Source organism: Camelus ferus, chromosome 13 (assembly GCF_009834535.1).
Source record: "Camelus ferus isolate YT-003-E chromosome 13, BCGSAC_Cfer_1.0, whole genome shotgun sequence".
Classification (NCBI taxonomy): Eukaryota; Metazoa; Chordata; class Mammalia; order Artiodactyla; family Camelidae; genus Camelus; species Camelus ferus.
This window is the reverse complement of record NC_045708.1, coordinates 37,126,888-37,149,042: the sequence shown is the minus strand read 5'-3', so window position 1 is coordinate 37,149,042 and position 22,155 is coordinate 37,126,888. Positions and strand designations below refer to the sequence as shown.

General features: G+C 35.4%; 1 protein-coding gene across 1 annotated transcript in view; it reads right to left on the bottom strand.

Moving 5' to 3' along the window:
- OSBPL9 (oxysterol binding protein like 9) overlaps nt 1-22,155 on the bottom strand; it is a 101,346-nt gene that overhangs the window by 45,519 nt on the left and 33,672 nt on the right. The window contains 2 exon segments of the mRNA XM_032494257.1: nt 1-70; nt 21,566-21,644. Of these exon segments, the coding sequence (XP_032350148.1) occupies nt 1-70; nt 21,566-21,644 (149 nt within the window).

Below are 22,155 nucleotides of genomic sequence, written 5' to 3'. Positions count from 1 at the left end.
TGAAGAGTATGTCGAAGAATCGTTTCTTCTAAGGCATGGATCCACTTCTCTCGCTCATCAGCATCACGAGCTAGAATAAAAGTTTATAAAAATTAAAACTTTAATTTCTACAATATAGCTGCATATTTGAAAGTAAAAATTTAAACCATGATGCTAATAGAAAAGATTTTTGGTTGTGCTATTTCTTTAATAGGTTCACCTTTCTAACCTTTCCAAATATGCTATCTACTTACAGCAATTTATAACAAAGGGAATAGTTGTGTTCAATAATAGCAGACTACCTTCCCACTGAGAACAATTAGAAAAACTAGAATAATTGTTAGAAAACAACTGTTTTGAAGGCATCAGAAAACAACAAAGTAGTAAAGAATTAACAGGCCAAAATCTAGGAAAAGACAAACATCTAGAAGATAAGCCTGGTATTTAGGGCCACTTTTCTACTGGAGACATTGTGACTTTCAGGAGGAGTTGTAGACTGAGCAACTTCTTAAAAGCTTGTCAGTATGTGTGGGCAGAAGGTATATGGGAACTCTATGTACTTTCTGCTCGACTTTTCTGTGAACCTAAAATTATTCTAAAAAAATAAAGTCTATTTAAAAAAAAAGTCTTGTCAGGCCAAAAATTGGAGACCAGGGCCCACCAACAGCGGTGGCTCTCGTAAATAGTTCACGTTTTGATTGGGACCTCAATGGACTGCACCTTGAGATTAAGAATAAAACAGAATTAAAACAATTGTTCAGTTATGTGGGTGGCCCAGAAAAATCCTGATGCCTGAAATGGATTAAAACTACCCCAGGCTGTTAGTGACTCTAAACACCTAGCTAGCAAAAGCAAATGAAAATCTTTTCTTTTCTTTTTTTTTTTTTTAACATTTTTTATTGATTTATAATCATTTTACAATGTTGTGTCAATTCCATTGACACAATGTTCAGCACAATTTTTCAGTCATTCATGGACATATACACACTCATTGTCACATTTTTTTTTCTCTGTGAGTTATCATAACATTTTGTGTGTATTTCCCTGTGCTATACAGTATAATCTTGTTTATCTATTCTACAATTTTGAAATCCCAGTCTATCCCTTCCCACCCTCCATCCCCTGAAAATCTTTTCTGTAGAAAGATAGTATTATTTTAGCTGCTGACTTGTTTCTATAAACATTTTTCAAATGCAATGTCTAGCACATAAACAAAGATAACCAAAGATATACAAGGAGACAAAATCACACATAAATGAGAATCAAAAGACAACAGAAACAGATCAACAGGAGCTCCAAATATTTGAACAAACAATCCCACACTTTAAAAGTAACTATGCTTAATACATTCAATAAAAGACTGAAAACTTTGACAGAAATTTAGAAACCATTTTAGAAATGATACAGGTTAAAATAATTGAATATAAATCCTAAAATTTAAAAACATAATAAGCAAATTTAGCAGATTAAGTCAACTAAAGAGACCATTAGAGAACTGGAAGAGAGATCAGAAGAAACTCATCAGAACAAAAGACGAGGCAAAGAGATAGAAAATATAGAAGAAAGGGAGAGCAACACAGAGAGTGAGACGATATAAAATGCATGTGACTGTAATAATAAAAGGAGACAAAAAAAAAAAAAACAGTGGAATAAGAAGCACTATCTGGTTGAGAAGTTTTCAAAACACATGAAAGACCTTAAGCCACAGATTCAGAAGCCTTAAGAATTCTAACGATAAATCAAAGAAAACCCACAGGTAGGCACCCCAGCAAAAATTACTACACACCAATGATATAGGAAATATCTTAAAAACAGGGGTGGGGCTGGGGGTCAGGGGTGGAGACGGGGGAGACAGAAAGAGAAGGAGGGAGGACAGATTGCTTTCAAAGAAGCAATAATTAAATCCTGCTAGGTCTCAAAAGAAACAGTGGGAACCAGAAGACAATAGAGAATTATATTTAATGGCTAAAAGAAAATAACTTCCAACCTAAAATTTGGTGAAAATTATCTTTCAGGAATTAAGATAAAATAAAGTCATTTTCAGACAAACAAAAAACAGAGAATTTGTCACCAGTAGATACTTATTTCAAAAAATTTGAAAAGGTATTCTCCATGCATAGAGAATAATGTCTGATGGGAGGTGGCAGAAGCAGGAAAAATGTAGATCAACAAAAATGACAAGTACATGGGTAAAACTAAATGAATATTAGCTATGTAAAATCACCATTAGACAAACACCCCAATAATAATTACTACAGTCAAGATCCACCAATGGCATACTGATAGCTAAAAATAGTGGGCAAAAGTTTGAGGAGAGAAAGGGTATTAGTAGAGTCTCAAAGTATCTCCCCCAATATATTTATCAACTACAAAGGGAAAAATAATTTTATGATGGAGAAATTTGGCAGACATTACCTTAATTCAGTGATCAACATTAACATCACCAGCAATAAATTTCTTGATATCATATACTACCCTCCCAATATGGTCCATTGAGAAGGAAACAGCATCACTTCTGTAGTATTCTTGCCAAAAAAAGCAAAAACAAAAAACAAACCCCCCCCACATAATCTCAATTAATCTCAATCTAATCATGAGAAAATACCAGATAAACCTAAATTGAGAGACATTCTATGAAATTATTAGTACTCATCAAAAATGTCTTAGTCTCATAGAAAACAAACTGTGGTTATCAGGGAAGAAAGGGAGGGATGGACAGATTAGGAGTTTGGGATTAATAATACACAGTACTATAGATAAAATAAACAAATGAGAACCTCCTGTATAGCACAGGGACCTATATTCAATTTCTTCTAATGAGCTGTAATGGAAAAGAATCTGAAAAAAAATTTATATATATACATATATGTATAACTGAATCGCTTTGCTGCACACCTGAAATTAACATTGTAAATTGACTATACCTCAGTAAAATATAAGAATTTTTGAAAATGTCAATAAAAGTCAAAGTCATGAAGGACAAGAAAAGAATAAGGAACTGTCATAACTAAACACAATGTAGGATCTTAGATTGAATCCTGGAACAGAAAGGGGGCATTAAAAGGAAAAAAAGAAATCAAATGAGCTCATATTTTAAAGTATTATACCAAATAAGTAGAAGACTCAGGACATCAGAACCTGAGCAAGATAAGGAGGACATACATCATGCCAAGGGATAACCTGGCATGAGGTATCAAAGCCAGCAGGATGAAGAGGGAATCTACACAATGGGAAAGACCAGCATGAGGAGTGAGAGCCCAAGAAAGGTGAGGAGGGGGGACGGGGTCAGCCTGGCACAAGGTTTTCAAGGTTGAGTGGAATAAGCGTAATAGCCACACAAGGAAGTGAGTGATGATGGGGAACTAGTTACATACAGAAGGACTGATCAAATAAGTAAATATAATAAGGATAAAGCGTTTCTCACTGTTGGAAAATAGTTACAAAAATGGCAAGGGAGAAAACCAGAATGATTTCTGGAATGTTAGATGGGAAATAGAGGTATCAGTATAAACTCATGGTTTTCAACATACATGTAAATAAATACATATGGAAATACGGACATATAAACACACTTATTTTCACAGATACATATGTAACATAATAAAACATTCATATGTTTCTTAGTTCTGAGAGGGCCTGGGTGCCATGACACCCACCAGCAATAAGTACACCTAGCACCAACAACAAAGTGTTGACTTCTAAATATTACTCTCCATTAAGAGGAACTAGGGCTCCTTGGAAAAACGGTTGATTCCAGAACTAAGACAGGGAAGGTGGAAAATGAGCTTGGAACATCTTTTTTTGTGCCAGAAAGTAAGGAAAAAAGTACTCAGAGCATGATAGAAACATGTCAAAAGAACAGAGAAGTCAGCTTCAAGGGAATCCTACTGGCCAAGTGAAGGACAATTTAAGCATCAGAATAAATAATGATAGTAAAGGATTATAATCCATTGAGTAAAACAGGAAACCATGAATTACCACTGATGCACATAAACTGGAAGTTTTTGAGGAGTGGGATTCAGCAAAGCTTTAAAATATCTCCCCATAAAATATTAAGGAGGGAAAAAGATAAAATTTAACAACATAAGCCTGGCAGACACCACCTCAATCACATGATCAAAGTAAATGTCATCAAATACGAGGCAAATTGAAATCCTATGATAAGAACATAGAATCATTTCTGTGATCTTCAGGTCAAAGATAATGTAATCTGAATCAAATCATGAAGAAATATCAGAAAAGAACCAACTGAGGAACATTCTACAAAATAATTAGCCTGTAATCTTTAAAGGTGTCAAGGTTGTAAAAGTCAAGGAAAGACTGAGGAACTATTTCAGACTGAGGAGACTAAAGACAACTAAACACAAAATGTGATTCTGAACCAGGCATTCTTGCTATAAAGAACATTATTGGGACAACTGGTGAAACTCTGAATAGAGTCTAAGGATTAGATAGTATTGATGCATCAATCTTAATTTCCTGATTTTAATAATTGTATAGCGATATATGCAGGAAATATATAATAATAAAGCATTCAGGGGTGATGGGACATCTAGTTAACAACTTACTTTCAAACAGCTGGGACAGCGATAGGGAGTTCTTTGTACTGTACTTGCAACTTTTCTGTAAATGTGTAATTGCTTTAAATTTTTTAAAACTATATTTTAAAAACATTATTATGATAAATCATGGTGGGAGGTGAACCCTCCTACACTTTTGGTGGGAATGTAGTAGCTTGGTGCAGTAATTATGGAAACCAGTATGGAGATTCCTCAAAAAACTAAAAACAGACTTACCCTATGATCCAGCAATCCCACTCCTGGGCATATATCCAGAGGGAACTCTAATTTGAAAAGACACATGCACCCAATGTTCATAGCAGCACTATATACAATAGCCAGGACATGGAAACAACCTAAATGACCATCAACAGATGACAGGATAAAGAAGCTGTGGTACATTTATACAATGGAATACTACTCAGCCATAAAAAGGAATAAAATAATGCCATTTGCTGCAACGTGGATGGACCTGGAGATCGTCATTCTAAGTGAAGTAAGCCAGAAAGAGAAAGAAAAAGAAAAATACCATATGGTATCACTCATATGTGGAACCTAAAAATAAGAAAAAGGAAAAGGAGGACACTAATGAACTCATCTACAAAACAGAAACAGGCTCAGAGACATAGTAAACAATCTTATGGTTACTGGGGTAAAGGGAGTGGGAAGGGATAAATCTGAGAGTTTGAGATTTGCAAAGGTTAGCCACTATAAATAAAAATAAATATAAAAAAACAAGTTTCTTCTGTATAGTACAGGGAACTATATTCAATATCTTGTAATAACCTTTAATGAAAAAGAAGATGAAAACAAATATATGTATGTATATGCATGACTGGAACATTGTGCTGAACACTAGAAATTGACACACCGTAACTGACTGTACTTCAAAAAAAAAAAAGAAAAGAAAAGAAAAGAAAAGAAAAGAAAAGCCTGTGCATCAAAGGAAACAATCAACAAAGAGAAAAGGCAACCTAAAGAAGGGGAGAAAATAACTGCAAATCATGTATATGATAAGAGGTTAATATCCAGAATACAAAAGGAACCTCTACAACTCAACAGAAAACAATTTGATTAAAAAATGGGCAAAAGACTTGACTACATATTTCTCCAAAGACATTCAAGTGGCCAAGCAGCACATGAATGGAAGCTCAACATCACTCATTATGGAAACACAAATCAAAACTACAATGAGATAATCACTTCACACCCATCTGGATGGGTACTATCAAAAGAACAGAAAATAGCTGTGCTTTGGTGAGGACACAGAGAAGCTGGAACCCTTATGCCCTGTTCGTAGGAATGTAAAATGGTACAGCCAATATGGAAAACAGCGTGGAAGTTCCTCACAAAATTAAACAAAGAATTACCGTATATTCCAGCAATCTTACTTCTGGGCATATACCAAAAGAACTCAAAGCAGAATCTCAAAGAGATATTTGCACATCCACATTCATTGCAGCATTACTCACAATAGTCAAGGGGTGGATGCAACCCAAATGTTCATCAACAGATGAATGGATAAAGAAAATGTAGAATATACATACGATGGAATATTATGCAGCCTTTAAGAAGGAGGAAATCATGTCATATGCTATGACATGGATGAACTTGGACAACATTATGCTAAGTGAAATAAGCCAGTAGCAAAAGGACAAATACTGCATGATTCTACTCATATGAAATATCTAAAGTAGTCAAAATCATAGAAACAGAAAGTAGAAATGTGGTTACCAAGGGCTAGGGAGAAGAGGGAGGGGGAATTAGTGTTTAATGGGTATAGACTTTCAGTGTCACATTCTAGAGATCTGTTCCACTACAATGTGAATATATACTACTGAACTGTACACATAAAAATGACCAAGATGGTCAATTTAATATTATGTGTTTTTTATGATAGTTTTTTAAAAAATGGAGGCTTGGACTAAATTGGGCCTTCCAGCTGAAAATTCAATATTCTATTATTCTGACTAACCTAGAGCACCTTTATTCTCCCATGAGGCAGTAAACAAACCTTGACCCTATGGCGTCTAATAAAAAAAGTATCTTTGTGTATATGAAGCACCAATGAGATGTCTGGTTATTATTCAATCATAATAAATTATTTGTTCATTTGAGAAAGAAAAATATAATAATGATATATACAATTCACAAGCCACCTGTAGAAGCAGTTCCCTAGAAGTAAAATTAAAACTATACTAATTCTGAATGAATCCCCACTAAAAGGACCCAATTTAATGACTTTAATTAAGATAACTTATAGATAGTACATTATTTTCCCCAAATATATATAGGTTAACTCTTCCTCCCTCTTTTTATAATGTTATATATACATTCAATTTATCTCTAGAATTTCTTCTTTAGCATCTGCCTCTCCACTTCATTACATTTTTTAAGCTTTCCATTCTCTGAGCCAATGGGTTCCAAATTTTGTTTGGCTGTGACCCATAATATGAAATACACTTTATACCATTACACCAACTTTACAAATAAATACACACATATGTGTGTACATACATGTATACATATAAAATTGGAAAATTAGTTTCACAAAACAGTGTATCTCTTACTACATGCCATACACATTTGTATTTTTCCTGTTGTATTTTACTTCTTAAGAAATGCTTGTCTTGGCCGGCTAAATAAGATTCACAATCCATTAATAGATTGCTATCCATGGCTTGGAAAACATTCCTCTAAGCCCCACAATGTTCATAGCAGCACTATATACAATAGCCTCTCTTAAGACTCTTTCAGTATTTCTTAAGCTGTATAATGTAAAGGTAAAAAGGTTGGCTCTGATAGCCAGCTTTGCCCTTGTTCACCCAACCCTCAAGCAAGTCACTGAAACTCTCTGAGGTTTACTCTCCTCATCTATAATCTGAGAATGATAATATTACCTATAGGGATGATAATAATACCAAGACCTCATAAGGTTGTTGAGGTTTAAATGAGATAATTAATCTGTATAATATTTACCACAGTATCTGACATATACTAAAATATCAGTATGTTATTATCACACAGAGCCTTAAGAGAAAACAAGTTATATTAACAATCTAATAAATGACTAGTCAGAGAAAATGAGTAGGGAAGGGATTACTGATAACTCCTAATTCCCAACAATACCTGGCTTATATAGAAATAACATAAGGTACCCAAAAAGAAAAGCAATATTCATCTAGTAAGTAAAATACTTACATTTTCAGGAGTCTATCATCTTATTACATATCTATTAACATTTCCTACATTATACATATTTTTAAAAGATTTTAAGACAAGTTTCCAAAACTCCTATACCTTACCATTCCTGAGCCATTATTTGGGAATCTGTCTTCCTTGTCACATTTTCTTCTCCTTTAAGACATATAACCAACTATGAATAAATTACTGGCTGTTTGCAAAAGGAAGTGGTGATTTGCTTATTTTGTAATTGAAGCAAAAAAAAAAAAAGAATTAGCCTCTATAATCAGGAAGACCCTCTTTTCTCTGAAAGTTATTATGACATGAAAACATTACACAAAAACCATATTTACAAGATTAAGTCCCCAGACACTGCTCAGATATCTACTGAGCCCCAATATGCATCAGCTTTTATGCTGGAGATGTGGGCAAGGATAAGACAATCCATGATCTCAAGTAATTTAGTCTTTTGGAAAGTATAATCCCTTGGTTAAGTAGTACTTTGTTTAGTGAGGTGTTATCGTCACCCATTCTAATAGCCACTAAAATGTCACCTTCTCTACGTATGTTGGTCATGACAAAGGGACCTGCTCTCTCTTTCTTATTTAAATGTATTCAAATGTTCCAATACTCAGGTAGTATATAAATATATGGGAGATACCAGTCACTGTCTTAGTCATTAGGAGCACAACTTTGAGTTTACTGCTCTAGTACAGCAATAATCAGGATCCAAATCTACCTTTTCTATCTTGCTTCCCAACATACCCCTCCACAAACCATTACATTTCAGTTACATTGTACTTACTACTCACATGACTCAACAATTCCCAGCTTTTGCTCAAGCGGTTCTTTCTGCTGAAATGTCCAAGTCTTGTCTCTGTATAAATAATAAAAGCTAACTCTACTGAGTACTTAATTTGTGTCAGGACCATCTGACACATAACTAACCATACAACATGTATTAACTAATTAAATCCACAAAACAATTACCTGAGATAGATATTATTATTATCCTTATTTTCCAGAATAGAGAAACAGGAAAGTTTGGTATATGGCAATGATGTATCACCTAGAAAGCAGCCAATAAAAACTGAGTCTCCAGGCTTCGAGCAACCCTCGCTCTGTTTAAATAAAGCTCGTCCCATGCCCTTCTTACCAAAGTCCTTCTCAAGAGATAATAATATAAACCTTCCCATACTTTGGAGATAGTATATGAAACAGAAAAAAATAAAAGCCAAAAACTCTAATCAGGAAACTTGGGTTCAAGACTCAGTTTCACAATGAATATATGTATGTATATGCATGACTGGGACATTGTGCTGTACACCAGAAATTGACACATTGTAACTCACTGTACTTTAATTAAAAAAAAAAACAAAAACCAGTTTCACTACTTTTGTGTGACTTCAGGAAGCTACGCTTAACAACTCTGAGTTGTATTCACAAATTTCAAAAGGGGTTAACATCACCAACCACCTAAAAGGTCTACTGTGAAAATTGGGTGAAATAAGATATATATAAAAACACAAGGGGTACAATGAGGTCAAGGGGTCCTTAGGACAAAACTGTTTTCATGATAATGCAATGCTATTGGTGTGTTTCACTGTGTGGACATTTGTACTGATGGTGCAAGAGCAACAGTGGTGAAATGGCTGGCACCTCAGCACAAATGGAGGCCGCAGCACCCAACTGAACTGGTAGTCATCATATTCTTCATCATCATGTACTTGAAAGAAAAAAAATTCCTGTTAAGAAGAAACAGTCAGTATTATTACATCTTGACCCTTGAGTGTATGCTTTTTAAATAGTCTGTGGGCAAATGGGAAATACAAATAAAGCACTGCTGCTGCAGATTAAAGCAAAATGCCTATCTCAAGGAAAAGCACTTGTGCAAATGTCTGAGTCGTGAAAGTGGCTCTTTCTCACAGAACATCATTTTACTTGAAAAAACAACAGACAAATTACATTATTCACATTGGGGTATTTGGCAGACATTTCCCTGAAAACAGGCTGTCACTGGTTGTCATTTGACAGTATTTGTTATCAATTATAAAATTCACGTTTCCAAGCAAACACTAGCATTTTAGAAAACCTGTATTCACTAGCCACCATGACTCTTGACAGATTCTCAGTACTCAAAGCCTTTTCTGATGATTTTGGGTCAATATCAACAAATATAATTTTTATGTGGTACAATGAAATGTGTCAATATTTGGAAGATCCCTATATGACCAATGCATGATGTTATAAAATCATACATAGGGTAAAAGATCCATTCAAAATGTCAGGCAAACCAATAGATTTAAATGTAATAGAGTCTTTTCATATATAAATTTCATTGTTATAGTTTCAGATTCTACACTGTAACTAACGTTTAAGACACTATCACTTGTTGAGTTTTGGTCAGGTATCAAAGAAGAATATTCACAATTATCTGAAAAGGTCATTAAAATACTCCTCCCTTTTCAAACTATGTATCTGTAAGAAACTACATTTTCTTCATATACTTCAACCAAAACCACAAAACAAAAGATTGAATGCAGAAACACAAATGAGAATCCAGCTATCTTCGATTAAGGCAGATGTTAAAAAGATTCACAAAAATGTAAAACAATGTCATTCTTATCACTAATTTTTTTTTTTTGGTTTGGGAACATAGTTATTTCCCCAATCTGATACATATTTTCTTAATTCTCAAAGCAATTAACTGATACTCATAATTACCAAATGATAATGTCATCTTCTCAAATGATACCTTCTCAATGAGGTCTCTTAACCAGTACATATTAAAGCCTGCCCTCACCACCCAACATTTCCAATTCCCCATATCCTGCTGTACTTTTTCTTTTCTCCATTGTACTTATCCCATCACGCACGCGCAAACACACACACACACACACACACACACATATTGATATATGTTAATTATTTACTGTCTGTCTCCTGTCACTGAAGTGTAAGTGCCACAAAGGCAGGGATCTTTATTTGTTTCATTTATTGATGTATCACAAGCCCTAGAATTATGCCGGGGAAACAAGTGCTCAATAAATATTTGTTAAGTGAGGAACAATGATCCACTGATTTCATTATTGGGTGTTTAGTTCCAATTTTTTTATATTTGGAATCTAAAAATAGGTTGGATTTCCTAAGAAATCATTAGTTTTGCTTAGTATACTTTAAAACTGCCATAACTGGCTGCCTCAAAGTTTTATGAACAGTTTTAGCTGAAGTCTCCAAACTGTTTAATAAAACACAAGCAAATATTTACAGACGTGTTTCTCCCCCACAACTTCTGCTTTGACTATCTGAAGCAATACTGCGGTTTTCCTGGACAGAGTCAGCATTGTATTGGGTAACTGGGTATCTTTGATTCAGTCAAAGCAGAAAATGAAAATCTGATGTAGATTAATGGGTTATTTTCAATTCATTCTACAATCGCATGCTTCAAGTTATTCCTGGTAAATGAAAATCCTCACCAAATTTATATATAAATATATCCTAATAATTTTAGCTTCTGCAGAAGATGTTTCCTAACTACTTTAATTTCAAGTTTTATTAAAGGGGTTACTATTCCTTAATACTAAATTTAGGAAAAATTAAGATTTGAGTTTTCAATCTTTAAGACTTATAACACTAAGAAGGGTAGGAAAAAAATGTTAGGAACAGGATGGTTTTAGAGAGCTCACCAAGACATCAATAAAGAGGGTGATGTGGCAGAACAAAAACCAGAAAAAAGTAAAGATGGAAATTGAAAAGGATCTATATAGAAACTGTGAAAGAAGTGATGAAGACCTGGACTATGAAAGTGACTTAGGGAATAGAAAAAGGTTAGAATCCAATGTCCATGGTGATTTAATTGATGTAGAGAAAATGTAGGGGATGCAGAGGTAGGGAAAGAGAAGCCTTCCCATTTGGTTAATTGGGTAAATATAAGTGCTATTCCACAACATAGAGATTATAGAGGAAAAACAGGTTTGGAATGGTCGATTGCAAAATATTATTTTGGGTTTGAAGAGATCCAGATTCAATGAATCCTGAAATCTGGTAAACCCAACCACCTGAAAAATCTTGTTATCAAAAGTTTTACTGAATTCATTAATTAATAGTTAGCATATGGGGCTAGAAAATATTCCCTTCTCCAAGAGAAGCCAAAAAGTAGAATATTATCTTTAATGCATTCTGGGGAAGGGAAGGGAGAGAGGGATGTAAGGAAGTAATTCTGAGAGGCTAAATCCAAGTAGTAGTTCATGAGGGGAAATACAGTTGACTCTTGAACAACATGGGTTTGAACTGCATGGGTCCACTTCTACGTGGATTTGTTTTTAATAGTAAATACTACAGTACTACACAAATTGCAGTTGTTTGAATCCCCAGAGTCCAAATACGGAATGATGTGGAGGAACCACAGATACAAAGGGCCGGCTATAAATTATAGGCAGATTTTCAACTCTCCAGTGGACCGGGACACCTACCCCATGTTGTTCAAGGGTCAACTGGATAGAACTTCACTGATTACGAAGGTTAAGGGTTCTACAGAGAAAAAAAAAAAAAAAAGAATGTTGTTACAGAATCATTCCACTTTTGAATTAGGCAATGAAAGGAAAGAGAGGGAAAAAATGTTAATATGTGTTAAGGAAATTCAGGAAGAAAATGAAAACAAGGCAAATAAAATATATTTATAAAATATACCAATAAGAGAATTTGCTACTTAAATCTTTTGCCCAATTCCAAGGCAAACAAGGCCAAAATAGATATGGCCTCCCAAAGTGACAGAATCTATGATGACTGATTTATGTTACTTTAAATAAGTACTTACAGAGTTTTCTGAAAACAACTGTTATTCCTTATACACTGAGGACAGGAAAGTTCTTCAGACTTAAAAAAAAAAAGTAATATATATGCAATTATATCTTCAGGATATAAAGTATAGTAGAGGAACTTTTACTTTATAATCTTGAAATACTCCTAGTGAACAACCTTTCTGAAGGCTTCACTCTTTGCCCCCAGTAGCTCTCCAAGAAATTCTACCCAGGGCACAGAGTTAGCAATATGCTACTTCCTTCCTTCTCTATATTTAGCTGTAAGCTGTTAATACAATATCTTCACCTTTCTTTAGGAAAGTACGTATTTCCAGATCAAGACATCAAGACTGCCGTATAAACTCAGACATAACCTCAGTACATTTCACAAGTTTTAACTCTATCCAGTAAAACACAATCTAGATATAGTAACATGTCATTGACTCAGCCCTACAATTTAAAACTTGTAATTTATACCAAATCACTATGCTTAAACCAATTCACTAAGTACCAAGTGTAAATAACATTAAAAGAAATTCCTAATGATAATAAATCATGCTAATAAAAGTATCAGACAACAATGTTATCTTAATTCTATATATAAAGCTAGAAAAGGACATTTTTTTTCCAGATAGCCTATAATTTAGATTCTCTCTGCCCACCAAGAACCAACCTGTCTATATTACTAAAACTCAACTGTACATTGCACTTAGGGGATTACCTTGATTTATCTCACTAACCTAAAAATATAGATTCCTGAAAGGAAAGGACTTCATTTGGTTCATATTCAAAAGTCTTGTAAGGTGGCTAGAAACGTCCACACAGAGAACATGGTCAAGAATCAATTTATATACTTCAAATAGTTATATTCTACTCATAGTCTTTCCATTAAAAAATCAGAGTATACCCTATGCAAGTAAAAGTCAGACGCTGCTCCCCACTTATGAATACTTCTTTTCAGGCCTAAGTCGCTGGTCTTGTGACTCTTTTTAAATGAAGGCCATTTTCTTAGGGATCTGAAGCCCTGAAGCTTCCTTCAGTGAGATAACTCCACATATTTTTCTTTAACAACTGCATTTACCCTTGTACATTGAAAGTTACACTTTCATTCAACAAAATATTTATTGAGGGCGTACGTATCCATAGCAGGTAGGTTTGGTGACACTGCAGTGAAAAAGACACAGTTCTTGAAATAGCTCAAACAAGAGAGCCACCATCCTCCCACTACCCTGTCAGAAAGCCAGAGATAATTCTGAATGAATAAATATTATGTCTAAAAGGTAGGTATCCACAATTGGTTAAATTTGGGTAAGTTATAATTTCAAATATTCAGAGAGGATCTTGAACAGAAAGCAAATTAAGAAGAAAGGTACACCCCTGAGATCAAGTCCTCCTAAAACAAATTCCCAGCTATTAATTCAGTGGCATTTCCCCACTTAACCCCTACAGAAATTATAACATCTAATTAGAGAATTGTTTATAGCTGATCTACTTCCCTTACACGAAGTCTGTAAATGATTATTTTGTTTTGAGGAGGGGTTATCACATAAAAATAAAAAATATAAAACTGAAGAGGGAAATTTTTTTTAAAGTTAGTAATCAACAGAAGATAATGGAATCTGCTTACTAATGATAATGCTGAGATGGTTATTTTTAAAGCAGAAGACACTTAAGCCTTCAACCACCAGTTAGTCTAATGATGTACTGTCCGTTCTTCTAAATGATTAATGATGCGGATGTGCCATGCTGTGTTGATTGATGTTAATGCAGTAAGGGCAATGTTGCCCTAATATACTTGATCAATATAACGTTTCTGAATTAAACACTTTCCTTCACCACTGGGCTGATTTGTAGTAATTCTGCATTTTAATAAATGAGCAAGCTCTAATGGACTGAGTTGAAAGGTCAGCTATCAGCCCAACCACAGATGACTTCCACTAAGATTTACACAGTTCCTAAAGGTTCTTCTAACTGAAACATTTTTTTAATGTTTAAAAATGTTATGTTTTGTCTTATGCAATTTGTATTGCTTTAAAAGTATATCCAAATAAATTTGCCAACAAATTTCATACTAAAATTATTTTGGAGAACATATTGATGAAAGGATGTCTTCATTAAAGTCCTTTGAAAGTAAAGGATTGTTTTATGAAGAACTAATCATATACACATCTCCCTAATTTTATTTTTTCTTTTTTTAACATTTTTTATTGATTTATAATCATTTTACAATGTTGTGTCAAATTCCAGTGTAGAGCACAATTTTTCAGTTATACATGAACATATATATATTCATTGTCACATTTTTTTCTCCGTGAGCTACCATAAGATCTTGTGTATATTTTCCTGTGTTTATCTATTCTACAGTTTTGAAATGCCATCTATCCCTTCCCACCCTCCGCCCCCTTGGCAACCACAAGTTTGTATTCTATGTCTATGCATCTCCCTAATTTTCATCTTTAAGAAACTGAGATTTTCCACACACCAGGTTTACTTAAGACAAGATACCCTTCTGTGTAGGTTAGGATATAATTTCCTTACCTATGAAATAGAAACAATAATACTACCACCTTCATAAGGTGAAAACTGGATGAGCTGACCCACATAAAACTCTGAATAGTGCCTGGCATAAAATAAACATAGCTATCACTGTTATTATTATTATACCAATACACTATCAGTAATATTATAAATCACTATATATTAAACTATTGAATAGATTTAATTTTATTTGAAGGCAAAATTCAAATAACTGGGTATTTCTCTAATTATTAGTGTGAACTATAGTCTTTTTATTAATTTGAAATATATAAACTGCTGACATGCAACTACTTTTGACCTATAAAAACAGTACATACTTTCATTTGGTTGAAGCTAGTAGCTTTCACCCCAACCTCTCTGATCACTCCTTTGAGCCTGCTGTTGGTTCCACCCTAGTGCACTCTAAGGTTTGGTTTTCAAATCCCTTCTCACTCAGATCTCCCAGAAGTTCATACCTACTATTACCATGGTTTTAACCAGAGACTGAAAGTCCAGAGGTTTTATCTAGCCCATAGATGCATTTCATTGGCTTACATAATTATTCTGTAAACTTGGAGATTTAACACATATTCAAACTCTCACCCACAAAAAAATTTGGATTTCTAGAATTATGAAAAGCCTGCAACAGTTTGGAATTAAGTAGTAGCTACCCTTTCAAACAGGGCATGAGCTCTCCAAATTGCTAGCCTTCAGTCAGCTTTATGCTTCACTCCTTTACTTATCTGCCTAGCTCTAAGCCACTCCATTTTCCAAATTCTAATTCTACCTTCCAGCAATAAGCTGATCACCAATCTCCATCAACAGTCCAACTGCCATCACCTGACATATCTATGTGTCCCACAGACACCTCAAACATAAGAAGTCCCTCACCACCTCTGTTCTCCTAGATTGATTCTCCATTTCAGGTGTTGACAACATCCAAACAAAACAGTAAGCCTTTACTACTATTATTCACTCACCTCCCATGTCCAAGCAGTCAACAGTTCTTAAAGATTTACTTCCTAAAAATCTCAAGTCTATTTTCCTCTTTTCCTTCCCCATTACCACTCCTTTAATCCATTCAGGGCCTTATGAACTATCTAAAGTCCAAGTCTTTCTCTGTCTCCTCGCTGGCTAAAATTCTGCTTCATTGGCTCCTCATGTACCTCAGGATAAAAACATAACCTTTTTATATTAGATGTAGGCCTCTGCCTATCTTTACAGCCTCATCTCTTGCCCACTGTTCTAATAGTACCAACCATTCATAGTTCTCTCAACATACCTGGTAGCGTCCTATTTCCCATACCTCTGCATATGCTGAAATATCCCTCAGCCTGGTGAACTTCTGTTCAAACTTCAGAACTCTATCAGGTAGAGGAGGTAAGAAGGGAGAGAGGGGAGGCAGAGCCTGGTGACAGGGAACTTTTAATTTTTACACTTTAGAATTTTGAACAACTTGAAATTTTTAGACCTAGTATAATTTTAAATATTGATTATTTTTTTAAAAAAAGGATTACTCAGTAACAAGAAAAACTCTACTCTTCTGTGAAGCACTGAGTGATTGTTTCTTTTGCGTCTCCATTATTTCAGTGCCCTATATATATTTCTACTACTACAGCATACTTCGTATTACATTATAAATATACTTCTTTACAAGCTCCTTGACATCCTGGCTCATGTCTTATTAACCTGTATACCCTGTGAACTCAACAGCCAGTCTAATACCAGGAATGCTTTCCACCCAGAAATCCATAGGTAAACAACTCTGGCTCACTGATAGAAAAAGAGATAATTTTTTGTTCTTGTTCAAAAGAAAAGAGCAGATTTATAAAAATAAATTGGCAACTATTTTCTTTTTAATCTCTGAAAAATGACAGAATGAAGCTACAGTTTTCAATCCTTTTTAAGGCTCTAACATGCTAGTATTGTAATTTCAATAATTACCTAAAGGGGAAATAAATAGTTTTTCTTTTTCAAAACTAAAGGTAACAGACTTTGTTCTGAGAATTTCATGACATCTTTTTAAAATTGGAGATATTCTGAAATATCAAGTTACCAGAACTAGGAATCATTATAATGAAAAATTATCTATTGTTTCAGGGAAGTTTATTCTCTTCCCAGTGCCAATCCTCTTTATTATAAATAAATGATGTTTCAGGATACAGGACATGTAGGACAGCTAGAGATTTAAGCCATAGTGGAAATGAAGGTAGTGGGTAACACCCTATACCTACCTATATTTCCATACACTTGACTTTCTTTCTTGTTACTATGGATTAACTGTCCATGTTCCTAGCCAAGGCAATACGCCATCTGTGTATGAGATCCCATCTTATCTTGCCTTCTCAAGGACACTGATCCAACAACTCTCCCCTTTTCCTCCTGCATCATCAACTTTTTCCTTCTCTACTGAATTACTGCCAACAGCATAAAACATGCTACTGTTGCTCTTATTTAAAAAAAAAAAAAAAGCTCCCTTATTCTCATTTCCTCCCTTCCAGCTACTGCTGTATTTCTCACTCTCCCTTTACAGAACAACTAGAAAGCACTGTCTACACTCATCTTTTAATTGACCTTCTCAAGGTTATCAGTTGACTTAATTGTTATATCCTGTGATCATTTCTCGGCCCTCAACCCACTTGGATCAGAAGCATTTGACATAGCTGCTGGATGCCTCACACCTCCTAGAAACACCTTATCTTGGCTTCCAGGGTACCACATTCACTTGGTTTCCCTCCTCCTTTTTAGTTGCTTCTTTTCAATCTCTTGCTAGTTCTGCCTCAACTCTATGCCCTTCAAATAAATGTTGGAGTGCTCCAGGGCTCATAACTTGGACCCTTTCTCTTTCCTCTCTACACTTACTCCCCAGTTCTTATGGCTTTGAAAACCATCTACCTGAACTTTTCTTTTGAACTCTACACTTCAACTGCCTACTTGACATCTCCATTAGGATGTTTGATAGGCATCTAGAACTTGATTATAACCATGTCCAAGGATAAGCTCCTGATGCCCACCCCCTTCCTCCCCGCCCCACCTCACCAATCTTCCCCACCTCAGTTAATGGTAATTCCATCTTTATTGCTCAAGCCATAAATCTGATGTCATCCTAGACTCCTGTCTTTCTCTCACATGCTACAGTCCAACCTTTAAAAATATATGATATCATACAACAGACTACAACTTGGAGATATAAAAGGAATTACCAATACATGCAACAAGATATTAAAAATATTATCCTGAGCTAAAATAAAGCCAGACAAAAGAGACTGCATAGTGTATAACTCTATTTATGTGAAACCCTTCAGAAGAAAAATCTAATCTCCAGTGATAGAAAGTAGATCAGCAGTTGCCTGAAGTCAGGGACTGGAGTGGGGACTGAATGAAAGAATAAAAGAATCTTCTAGGTGACAGAAATGTTCTAGATCTTCATTAGGGGAGCAGTTATATGAGTAAATATATGTTAGTATTCATTAAATTTTATAGTGTGTACATTTTGTTGTATGTTAAATTATACCTCAATAAAACTGATTAAACATACCTGCACAATTTGACCACTTCTCACTACCTCCCTATCCCCACTGCTACCATGTGGGAGTCACCATCACCTCTCTTCTGGATTACTGTAGCCTCCTAACTAGTTTTCCTGCTTCTGTTTCTGCCTCCTGCATTTTATTCTCAAAACAGTGGCCAAAGTGACACTGTTTAAAAAATCACATGGGGGGGCGGTGAGGAAGGTATAGCTCAGTGGTAGAGCACATGCCTAGCATGCATAGGGTCCTGAGTTCAATCCCCAGTACCTTCATTAAAAATAAATAAATAAATAAACACAAATTTAATTTCACCCACCCCCCCCAGAAAAAAATCACATCATGTCGCTCAAAAACCCTCTAATGACTTCTAACTCAATGGAATTCAATGTCTTTACTGTGCTTATAAGGCTTCACACAACCGGGCTCCCAGTTATGTCTTAGATCTCATCTCCTATTACCCTCCCCATGGTTATCTGCACTCCAACCAGAGCTGGCCTCCTTGCTATTGCTCAAGTATGGCAGGCACACGCTCTTGCACTTACTGTTTCCTTTGCTGGGATGATATACTCCCACAGCCACCCTCACTTCCCTCACCTCCTTCGGGTCTTTCACCAAAAGACAATATCTTGATGAGTCTTTCCTGGGCTATCTAAAACTTCAAACCACCGCCTCCCTCCTCCCTTGTCCTGCCCCAAACACACGACCTTACTTCTATTTCATTTTCTCCTTTCCTGCTTTTTTTTTCTCCCCAAGACTTTGGATTGTCTTATTTACTGATATTTTACCAACTTATCTTGTTAATTTGCTTTCTCCTCTACCAGACTGGATACCCCAAGAGGACAGGAATTTTATCTGTTTTGTTCACTACTGTATTCCCAGAATTCAGAATGATGTCTAAAATAGACGTTGAGCAAATGAATGTATCTTAACAAATTCTAGCTTTCCCCTTTAAAGAGAATTTGTTTTATAGATGCATCAATTGATACTTCATTTACTTTCAAAAATTCTGGTATATTAAAATTTTAAAACTCAGCATATTTACACATACTAATATGTATCATCTACACTTGCTTTCAATTCTAAGCAAGAATATAAGATCTATCAGACATGGAAAACTTTTTATCAAATTTTCAGAGATTTTTTTTTTTTTAGCAAGGACCTATGAATGTGAAGTAACTCTTATTATTGCCAAGAATACAGAGAGAGAATGAATATTATCAAGTTCTCTACATGAGCCAGATAATTTCATGTTGCCTGAGACTCCCATAACTATTATTGTAGAAAATAAACTAATCAGTCTGACAGTCTCAGAACAAGTATCCATTTAAAAAATACATGTAACTCTTGTCATTTTTTTTTGTCATTTAAATGATTCATTAAAGGAATTGTCTATTTAACAAGAAAGCCAAATAAATATGGAAGTGTTAAAGGGGAAGTCAGTTTAACATAAATAATTCAAATCAGAAGGTAGAGGTGCCTTTGCTCTAGAGGCCTGAGTCTCCTCTCCTTTAAACAGGCAAACAATACAGCTTCTGGAAGTCCAAGGAAGGTGTCTCCTTAGTAACTGCAGAGGAGAGAATTCCATACTGCAGCCTTCACCTGCACCCAGCAACTATTACTTGAAACACATTAAGTATTCAATTTCATTCAAGTAGTTCCAGTGTGTGGGCATCATTGTCTGCTTTCATTTATAAGTAGCATTATATATTTAACCTAAAAATAAAGACTATGGGCTTTCATACTAAGATTTTAAATGTTTTATGAAGTTAAATATAGTAGAAAATTTCAGGAGAACATCCTTAGTTAAGCAGCTCTGAATAAAGAAAATGACCAAACACAGTAAATACTTTAAGAATGTTTTTTTCCTTAAAAGCATTAGAGATCTCATTATCAAGCACATTGTTTTGTCTTTATAAGCCGCGTCCTTCATTTCTATGCACCACTTTCTTAAACAAGACAATGAAGAAAAATAACTGCAACATACCATCCTAGCATAGGAAGGACAATAACTGTCTGAACATCTCATATCACATATCTGTTCACTAGTAGATTCCATAACCAAAACATTTTTAAGCTATCAACTGATTTAGTATTTTTAATCTTGGTATATCAAGCATCAATCACAGTGCACTGTCACTCATAGTTCAGAGAAAGTGCTATCATCTCCAAATCTTCTCATTTCTAAGTTTCTTGGACTGCTTTAAACATAAAATAGAGGTTACTCTGGATAGGCAAAATAGCAAAAACAGTAACAAAGCTAACAGACACTCCTAATAGGATGAGAGGCACATTAGGACAGGATCATTAAAATCAACTTTCATTTGCTGATTTAGAGTTTTCAAAGCAAGATGAAATGAGAATGATCATCCAGGACCTTACCCTTTCTACCGGTGAACCATAGCATGCAATGCCGAAACATAGCAGTGGCAGATGGCATTTGGTGTTATTAACTAGAAAAAGGATAACAGCAGAGAAATGACGGCTGGCAGACAAGACACAGAAATGCAGATGAAATGAATGCAAACTTGCAGTTCTTGAAGCAAAGCAAAACCTTTAAGCCAAAGGTTGCCACTAGCTTCAATTTAATTTACATTTTGAGTTTTACACGGACAAACACGGCAACCTTCACAATCAGTCTTTAGACTCTTCATGCAGAAGCAGAACCATACTCCTCGATAAAGAAGATCAGCAACCTTCTGTAAACACAAGCCAGCAGCAGCAGCAGCAGCCCATTACTCTCTCCCTTCACTGATTTTTACGGTTTAAATTTTTAATCTCCAATTGCAGCCAGATCCACAGTCGTTTAAAATAGATCTGTATCCACTGCAGATACAAATCCCTGCCTAACCTGCAGTACCACTTCATCCGGAATGTTCCAGTGCACTTGTTCATGCAGGATCAGTTGCAAAACCACTCAAGTCATCCAACACACAACCCAGAGGAGAAGAAAAAAAGCAGTTGGGACTGTGAAGAGAAAGAATCTCTTTTTTCAGCTCACCCTGGAAATGGAAGGTTTTCTGATCAACAGTTATTGTGAAGGTGCTGTCGTCCTCATCGTCTATACCAATCACAGCTCCCTGTGAAACAAAGAGCAAAATCCCAATAAGGCAAACAATGACATCAGCAATATTCACTCCTGCTACAGCCCTGGAATGCTCAATGCACCGAAGACAGTGGAAGCAGGCTAGACACAGAAAAGGGGAATCTGAGACTCTGTAATTTTGCTTCAGGAGGAAGAACGAAAGTAAAGAGGATGGCAGGGCATTGTAGTACTCTGCAGGGGTACTTTCTATCCTTCCTTAAGAGGCAAGGTTATGGTGGGACGGGGAGAGGACAAACACAGAAGCTGAGTCTAGAATCTGTGTTTAAGCACCAGCCACTGATCTTTTCTGAGCTTTAGACTGCTCTTTAAAATGGGAGTCACCAAGTTGTTCTGAGGGTCAAAGAACGCAGCTGCTCTTCATCAGGCTGCTTCTGTGTGATACCTGTTAGTGCAGAAATGCCAAGTGACACTTCAAAACACTATCCCAATGGCTTTTTCCAGGTGTGCTCCCAAAACCACTTGTCCATGGCTCTGCTACGGTACTT